Consider the following 9,518-nt stretch of genomic DNA (forward strand, 5'->3'; position numbering starts at 1 on the left):
TTATGAGAGTATAACATTATAACATAATATAAAACTCAAAAAAAGTTGATTTTACATGATATTTCCCCTTTAAAACCAGAAAGTTGCACTACAGCTGCTGAATCCCACATTTTTTTTAAAACCGTCCAACCAGTGAAGCCTAATTTGGTCGCAGGCGAGCTCAGGTGTTTGAAAAGACACTAATGCTCTCGTCGTCCTTGGACGTGTTTTGCTGTATCGTAACACCCTGCTTTGGAAGCGTGTGCGCCTGCGGTGGAGCACAACGCTAAGCAGCTTGTATCCCCTAGGCCAGCAATTCGAACAGACTCGAGCGGAGTTCTTGAAAATGTTTTGGAGGTGCAGTTTTGTTGAAATCTTCAAAGCACTCCGCTTCCATTTGTCGAACAGCCTCCCTCAGAAACGCATCCCTCTGATTGGTGAGCACATGAGGTATTTTTGTGTTCAGGCGTATGCTTAAAAGTTTTTTTTTTTTTTTCAGTCCTCTTGATGCAGGAGAGAAAATAATATTACAGGATGAGAAACTGGGTCAGACAACGGGGGTAGATTTCTTGAAGAAATTGGGCTCCAAGACATAAAGGATAGAGGGGTAAAAGAAAGCACACTTGGCAGACAGACGGATGATGGTGGGCTCCCTGAAATGATTTCTGGACAGATATCGCTTGGCTTGGCAGAACCTGACAAACAAAAGGCAGTAAATAAGGCTGTAAGGTAAATAAAGCAATCTGTGGTGAAACCCGCCAGTTTCTCTGTCGGTCTTTTCATCTGAGCGAATCACCGAAGCAAAGTCTGCGTCAAGCCTGAGCAAAGATGTAATATTCCATCTGGCTGGGCGTCACACGGAGCCCGGAGTTGCACATGTGTAAATGCGAAATGTTGAACATGACATTCTGTTTGCGGTTGACACGTAGACCCTATTACAGCATGTAAATGACCCCCCGCTGTGCAAGCTAAGGGTACAGTATGACAAGCATGTTCCAATGTTGAACCCGGTGAGTGTCAGCATGAACATGTGTGGAAGACACAAGTGTAAAACTCAACACACACACACAGAAAAGAAAAAAAAAACTAGGAATAAAAGTAAAAGTTCACAGAGTCTGGACCGAAACAGGGGCTTTGTGAAATTCAACTTCTGCTTTAATAGGTTTTAATGAATAATTTATTAACTTAGAGACCAGTGGTGAGCCATTAGAACAAACCACATTTGGCTCCAAAGAACAATTTGATCTCTTGCAGAGCTCCACAAAAAATCTAATCAATAACTTTGTGTGAAAATGACGACAGCGCGATGAAGCTACGGAGACTCGTTCAGTTTGTATCTGAAGCATCTTTCAAATCTTTGTTTCAGCTTCAGAGCTGCATCCATCTGATGACGTGTCCTCATTTGAGTTCCACATTAACTTTAAGATATTCCAGCTGGTAAAATGAATCTAAGACAGTGACAGCTTGGTACCTTTTACCAGACATCTTTTTGTTGCTTCGCCAGCTCAATGATGCCTTTAGTCGTTAAATCCATTTTGACTTCTTAAAAAAATTGACGCAGCTTGATCTGCTGCRTTCCACTTCACTTTCAAAACCACCTGAGGTGTTTTAACCATACATTTTATTTCACTGATCATTTGTAAAGTGATGTATTCTACATAGGGTTGGGCAATTTTGTGGCATTTAGCCGATAATGAATAAAACGCTGATTAAAAGATGACAATTGTAGTTGCATGTGGCCAATGTTGTGGGCTTTTGGCCTGCATTTTCTGGCTTATGCTGGTTTTTCAGATGCTTAAAGAAGTTCGTAGAGTTAGCATTAGCTGCTCCTGATAGTGATAGTGTAACAAAAAATATGTCATCACATGACAAYARTTAAAGTKCAAAGTGGAAAATATTAATTRTTGAATTTTACTGATGATCAATTGCACAAAATATGATTTTGCCCAAAACTAACTCGTTACATTAAGAAGCAGAGTCTTCAATAATTCATACAACAAATCATCAGCAAACTTTTGTGACCTTTTTGTCAAATGAAGCTATAAATGGCCACTCCATCACACTCCCACCTCTGTGTTTTCAAATGTATCGCCTATCCCACTCATTGTTTACATTTTATGACAATGTGAAGAAGTTACCATGGTAAAGTGACTATGTAATTACCAGCAAGCACAACTGGATCTATATCACAAATTCTGTGTAAATTCATTGCAATACATTACTATATTAATCATTTATTTCAACAATCATTTAAAACAGCTAGATAAAWAAAAATCTGTTATAACTAATGATGATCTAAATCAGTGGTTCCCAAACTTTTTATCTTCTGACCCACAAAATATCCATGGCAAAAACTTGTGACCCCAAATATTACTGGTCTGAGTACATGAACTTCATTAATAACCCTAAAAACACAGGATTTTTGACAATCTAAACAGTGTGTACACAAATATAAATACTTTTTTTTTTTTTACTTATTTTGTGTTTTTGTAATAATTATAGGGAAAATATTACATCTGCTATTATTTTATTACCTTTTAAATTGATTTCTGGAGATTATCCAAGGTGCTTCATGACCCATAATTGGGTCCCAAGCCCAACTTTGGGAACCAAAGTGAGATGGTTCCCAAAATTTTCACTTTTTGACCCATAAAATAACAGTAGCAGAGACCTGTGCCCCCAACTATTTTTGGATGATAAACATTTGCATCAGGTCAACAAAACATGGGCATAGTAACAATATTTTTATACTTCATTTATCCATTTTAAATATACTAACCTCACTCATTTGTAACAACTAAGGCAAAAATGTAATTAATTCAGAAAATCTTTGGGAAACACTGATCTAAATCATGACCGTCATGCATGTTTTAGCTGTTTTCTTGTTTCGGCACACCTGATTCAAAAGAATTATCTTAATGCTATAAAGTTTAGCAGAAGCCAGTTGGTCAAGTCATCATTTATTTGAGTCAGATGTGATGAAGCATGGGGAAAATCCAAAACATGCACCAGCAGGTTGAAGACTGATCTAAACTGGATCCAAAGTCAGTCAATGGTTTTAGTTAGTTAAATAATTGTGACTTCACTTAGTTGATGAATTTTCAGCTAATTTAATGACATATGTATGAATATTTAACAGTAATCTAGTCAACACTTGCAAAACGTTCGTGCACACCTGATTAAACTCTGCAGGATGAAAGTCGTCCACGGCTAAACCATCTTCTCCACAGGTCAGGTTTGTGCAATGAAAACCTAAACATAAAACATAATAAAATTTTACACTGTGTAAATATTACATAATCCAAAACAACAGCTTGTATTAACAGCTAGCAGTGCTAAATTTTAGCATGGTTTAGCAGAGTGCTACATTCCTTGTAGCAATAGCGCAGAAGCCAATATATTCAAGTCAGGTAAATAATTAACAGCCATTACATCGGCTTTATAAGCTACATCTAAAATGTTACTTTAGTTCATTTCTGGGTGTCATTCACATTAAGGTAAAAAGATAAAAATCTGCTTACTTGTGAAAGGAGATATTTCCGGTTTCTATTACGGTACTTCCGTAGCACACCCAGCTAGCTTTTAGGCACTTCTGTAATATATATTTTATACATTCAAATATATATTTTATATAGTATACATTTTATTTGTATTTTTCACAAAGAAAGTATTTACTCAGTCAATACCTACCAAAACGCCAAGTGCAGAAATTAGTTTCGTCCTTTCAGCAGAAGCTAATCGCAAAGTCACGTGACTTATGCGTGCACGTGCTGTCATGTGACCTGTTTTGTTTATCTTTGTTTAATTTGTCCAAATCAAAGTGAATGAGAATTCATCACCTATCTGCTGGTCAACAAATAAATAAATAAATATTCCTAACTTCTATAAATAAGGCCTTAAAACGCTCACATATAAGAAATTTCACATTATTTTCAGAATAAATAAATCCCATTTCTTTCATTTTAAAAATGCCAAATGCTTCCTATTGGAATGTTTGATGTTCTGTGGAGTTGTTAGCAGTAATCAGTATCTCACCTGCAGTAGATTTAGATAGTAGATATTTTCAGTGTTGAAGATCAGGAAGGAGGAGGAGAAAAAGGACAAATCCAAACCAAATTTAAAGCTGCAATCTCAAAAATATAGCCTTTCATGCAAACATTTTATATTTTATTATATAAGCATCAGATATGTTGTTACCTTAGTCACTTATAGAAAAGAAATCTGTGCCATTTTAAGGGATGGAGTTTTAACAGCATAATTCTGCTTTAAATTAATAACATTTCATTAAGTGTCTCCTAATTAGCAGACTTTTTTGCCCAATTAGCAGTGCCACATGATCCATTTTGGTTCAGGATTTAATGTGACAATGTGTTTTCTTATTACTTAGCGATGATGGCCACATTTTAACCTTGAATATTAAAAGCAGCCTGATCACGCCACACTCAGGAGAGAACAGGCTTCTCTAAAAAGGGTCTTTTCCTTTGCTCGGTGGGGGCTTCGTAGCATGAATGGCACTGTTACATTAGTGCTGATTTACACCGTGTCATCAAAGAACACATCATGTTTGTTTGCTCTAAAAGCCGTCTGTTTCTCCCTCTTTTGATGATCCCATTTGGAGGTTCAACTCTTGTTTTCAGGCAGCCTCCAAAAGATCGAGCTCCGACGCCACAAAGTACCCTAATTGCCGTATCGACGATGACAGCCTTTTTTCTTCTTTCATCCCCGAACCCACTCCATCAGCCGCCCCTCTGTCCTCCCTGAAATCGCTCATATCTGCTCCTCGGCAACAATAGCCAAAAAATGGCCAACCTTACTTGGATTTTCTTCCCTATTATTTCTCTCTTTGTCCACCACACACAAACACCTATGTTCAATAACCATACAATGTCCCCATTTTTCAAGCGTCTTCCACTCGACCCATCTCTGAAAGCTGGAGGTCATGTATTCATTTTAGACGGCACAAAAGATGACAGAAAAGAAATCCAATCGTGGGTAATTTATCACGATATAAAACTCCAGAGTTTCTGGAAAATTAAACCGTGGGAGATGAACTGTCAGCGCCGGGGCTCGATTCGAGCCTCCGCTGCCCCGTCCCTAAGGAGCTGGGATGTTACATGTTGCTTCAGGTCAATAAAGGTAATTGATAAGCTCTCATATGGATATATAGTGATGAATGAAGGATGTTTATAGTGTAATAAATCAAAACCACCTCTGGAGCTGTGAATGGACAACTGTATGCCCCACCTTAATGGGAATAAGCATAAACTCATCGCCTTTAATCAATGGCAGAGACGGGCACCTACAGGGCTGTTATTGGTCCATAACTTACGCTTTATGAGCACCTCAGCTGAGGCGGGAACAACATTGTATGGGCTCGCCTTCTCATAGATTATTGGAAAATCCACTGATCTGTCAACAAAAGTGTTAGAAACATGGCATCAATCTTGAAAGTAKATCTTTAAAAGCAATAAAAGCATATTTTATTACTCATTATCGGAACAAATAAAAGAAACTTGGTGTTTTGGACTGTTTCTTTCAAACTTTCTGTTCTAAACAATGAAAAACTCCTGCCCTCTGGTGGTTAAAAGATATTGTGCAAAAATATACATACTTGAAAAGAGCTTTAATATAAAAAAATAATAATAATAAACACAAAGATATACAGTAGTACTGCAACATACACAACAAACATTGCAAATCAACATTCAGTGGTGCGGAAACAATCATAATATTAAATCTTTGGTATTAGAAGTGAACTTATTCACAAAGTCAGCACCTGTCAGTTAATTTATACAGATCATTTGTCAGCAGTTTGTGGAGAAAAAAAAAACATTTTATGTGCTAAACGTCACCTCCTTTGGTTCAGCGTTTCTTCACATCCTCGGAGAACGTGGGCGGCTCCATAGATGATCTACGAGCAGAAGCATCTTAAAGAGGTGTTTGAAGCAGATCTCTGAGCTTTCTGTGTAAAGTTAAAGTTTTGATTWAAAAAAAAGAAGAAAAAAACACTCTGCATGGATCGAAAGTTTCAATTCAATCAACTTTTGAGTTCCAGTGTCACAAAAAAGACATTTGAAAGCCGACCAACTATCACAGCCTAGTAAGACACTATATATATATATATAGCCCTAAACAATAAATTTTACCCATATTCTCTTGATATACCTCTAAATATTAAAAAAATTGATCCAGTTGTAAAATTTATTTCAGACCTGAGCCCTCCAGAAAGCCTTTTATCCAGTTTTATGACCTTTTTTTTTTTTTTTTACCTCTTTTAATAAGAGTTTCACAAATTTCCCCAAGAGGAAAACATTTCATATTGCATTTTAAGACTTCTCCAATATGGAAACTACCTTTTACTTCTGCCAGTAAACAAAAGTACGACAAGAAGAATGAACAAATAAAAGAGGTTTTCTCAAAATAAAAACATTTTGTATTAAAATGAACTAAAAAATAACTTCTGGGTTCGTCATCAGTGTCTACACGGTTCTGGTTCGCGCAGGTTTCAGGGTTTTTACGTCATCCACCTCCAGAGCGGTTTCTACGAGGGGAGCGGTTATTAGTCTCACACTGACACAATCCCAGCTGGCTTATTGAGCTTCAAAGCAGCAGAGCAGAATCTCAAACCGTGGTCGTCTTCTGTATCAAAGTCTCACGGCTCAACAGTCCTGTCAGTTTGCCAGGTAGGAGCTTGTTTACCAAGCTGTAGCTGCTCGCTTTTCTGTGCGGCACGCTCCGAGAAAAGAAAAGAAAAAAAAACATAAAAGATGCTCAAACCTTTGGAAAGTTAGCTTGTGGAGTCTTCTGTCTTTTTTACCGCTCTTGTGGATGTTCTCCTGATGTTGCCTAAACTGAGAGAGAGTCTCTTAGTGAGGAGAGTGTGCGATTTGCCACAGTAGGTGTGCGTCGTCTTCTGTAGCTCCTCCCCCAACGGGTGCAACAAAGAAGCGACGGGGTCGGTGCCAAAAGAATACTGGAACAAAGCAAAAGGTTCGTTAGATTCATGGTGAGGTTTTGAGGGGTTTGTTCAACTTTGACGACTAATAAATGGAAAAAAGCCCAGCGCAGCGAGGCGAGCGGGGGGGGTCCTGTGGGGACGACGAATCTGCGAGGCTCAACATAAAGTGCTCTGCTGTGTTGGAGTGCGTTTAAAGCTATAGGCTTATAGGGTGCAGTAATAACCCGAGAGGTCTTCCCAGTAATGAAGGGGCCTTTACAACGCTCCGAGGAAATCAAAGGGGGATTAACATTTTTATGCCAGCTCATTTGCTTGGCGGCCGGCTCCGTGATACAGCGTCACAAAGAGAATAGTGGGGTTTTTTAACGAGCGGACGCACGCCCCGCCGCTCGTAAAGCTGCATTTACAGTTGTTGTATTGATTCGGTGCTGCTGACGGTAATGCTCGCGTGCAGATTCCAGCTCTAAATGCGCCGGCTGTAAAAAATTAACAGCTGCTTTTCGGGCTCGAGAGAGTGGGGCGGGGTCCGAGATGCACACAGAGAGGAGTCCTGCTGGTTGAGCTTCTATGTCTTATATCAGGAATACAAGCCGATGGAATAATGATCAAAGTTAGAAAACTACGCAGAGAAATTCAACCCAAGTCAAATATTAACTCAGGATTTAACAGAAGATGAGAAACGGCTGCAGATTTGCGGTGATTAGAAATGCATTTGATCAAAGCGATCAGTGAAAACCTTTTCTACGAGAAAATCAGTTTGATGTTTCTGTTTCAGCATTTTAGTGGGAATCTACTTTAACTAACGAGCTTCTCTTAAACTCAGTTTCATGTGTTTTACCCATTTTGAAAGTAAAAATTGAGAGAAAATGAAGGATATTGTAGCTCCACTTCAATTACACGACTTCAGGGTTCCCCTACAGTTTAAAGCAAGTAAAATTTAAGACTTTTTAAGACTTTTTAATGCCAAGTAAAATTAAATTTAAGACTAATTTCATAATAAATACAAATGACAAAAAATAAAAACTGGCAGAAACCCATGAATCGAAGTATTTTTGGTTGAAGTATTCAAAAATTACTAATAGACCAATTGTTTTTATCCATATCTACCTGCCTTTTCATCAACTATAGCAGAAACATTCTTAGCAGTCAGTTTTAACCTTAATTTAGTTTCTGGAAATCCTCTAACGTCCCAAAATTTGGAGTTTTAGGACCCACAGTGGGGTCTTAACCCCAATTTGCTGTAGATGAAACCTTAAAGTGCCCGTGACATCAATTTTTTTGCAAGTGAACGCATTTTTGGAAAGACAACATTAACACATTACAAAACAAATTTCACATTGCTCAGATGAACAACTGAGATATTTTCATGTGAAATAACAGGAAGTGATGTCAAAGGGGAACATCTGAATGAGAATATTTTAAAAAATAATTTTTACCAATTATTTTAATATTTGAGATGAATTAAAATCATCCTACTTACAATGTGTTAACATTTTTAAGACTTCTGAAAGATTGATTTAAGACATTTTAAGGCTAATTAAGGCCTTATTTTTGGATTGATGAACTCAATGCCTTTTAAGACTTTTTAAGGATCTGCAGGAACCCTGGACTTGTATCAGTGTTTCCCCTTTAGTATTGGCCTTGGGAGGGTGTGGGGCACAGAGTGATGATTGACAGCAGAAACATTAAAAGTATTTATTAAGCTAGTAGCATATATGACCCCCGCATGTACGCAAAACAACAGTGCACCAGAGCAGATTTCATCAGAGCTAACTAAGCTCCTATGTTGAATAGTTTTTGAGTTATAAGCAATTTTTTTTAGTCCAGACACCCACTTTACAGACGGGGTGGGTCATATAACTTGCATTAGTTGAGTCTTATATATATCGCTCATTTAAATATTAAATACAGGGTTCCCACACCTTGGCCAACATCGAATTCAAGGACATTTCAAAGACTTTCCAGTACCAATTTCCTCAATTAAAGAACCACGCGCAACAGCATTTACCTACTGCTACTGCAGAATGTTACCAATAAACAGGTCTAATATCATGTAAATTCAATGAAAAACTGAACAACATGGAAGTTGTTAAGTCAGAAACAATGACGTCAGGTTACTGTAATCCTGAGTTATCCACTGCAACAAATGTAAGTTGTTTTTTTTATTATTAAATTGTATAAAAAAAATTTTTAAAGATGATGAAAATCAGTCATGTGAATAGAGAATTTCAATTCCCAAAAAAACATTCAAGGACTTTCAAGGACAAGTGTAATTTTTGGCTGTTTTCACAAACTTTCCAGRRCCTTGAAATTGTTTTTTTTAATTCACAAACTTTCAAGGATTTCAAGGACCCGTGGGAACCCAGCAAATATGTTTAGTCATAAAACAAATTTCAGATATCTGGAATGTTAAGTGTGGTGAAGCCAATTAAATGTGAAACTGACCTGCCGTACACGTATTTCGGCTGTATACAAGAAAATATTGAAACTTCCTGTGGTAGTACATTTTGGGAATAATGGTCAAAATATACTCCCGTAGTTAATACGACCCCTCAATTTTATATATTGGGTGGGTGGGGGG

General features: G+C 37.6%; 1 protein-coding gene and 1 long non-coding RNA gene across 2 annotated transcripts in view; both read right to left on the minus strand.

Moving 5' to 3' along the window:
* Positions 1–3,589, minus strand: part of LOC106523530 (uncharacterized) — a 70,581-nt gene extending 66,992 nt beyond the window's left edge. Inside the window, exons 1-2 of the long non-coding RNA XR_001310907.1 lie at positions 3,501–3,589; positions 3,155–3,231 (exon numbers count right to left, since the gene is read on the minus strand). This is a non-coding gene — a long non-coding RNA (uncharacterized LOC106523530). The remainder of the gene's footprint in view (positions 1–3,154; positions 3,232–3,500) is intronic.
* A 1,994-nt stretch (positions 3,590–5,583) lies between these two features.
* gxylt1b (glucoside xylosyltransferase 1b) overlaps positions 5,584–9,518 on the minus strand; it is an 8,415-nt gene continuing 4,480 nt past the window's right edge. Inside the window, exon 7 of the mRNA XM_014016971.1 lies at positions 5,584–6,952. Within this exon, the coding sequence (XP_013872425.1) occupies positions 6,767–6,952 (186 nt within the window). The 3' untranslated portion in view covers positions 5,584–6,766. The remainder of the gene's footprint in view (positions 6,953–9,518) is intronic.

The sequence above is a fragment of the Austrofundulus limnaeus genome, unplaced genomic scaffold, assembly GCF_001266775.1.
Source record: "Austrofundulus limnaeus strain Quisiro unplaced genomic scaffold, Austrofundulus_limnaeus-1.0 Scaffold158, whole genome shotgun sequence".
Taxonomy (NCBI): domain Eukaryota; kingdom Metazoa; phylum Chordata; class Actinopteri; order Cyprinodontiformes; family Rivulidae; genus Austrofundulus; species Austrofundulus limnaeus.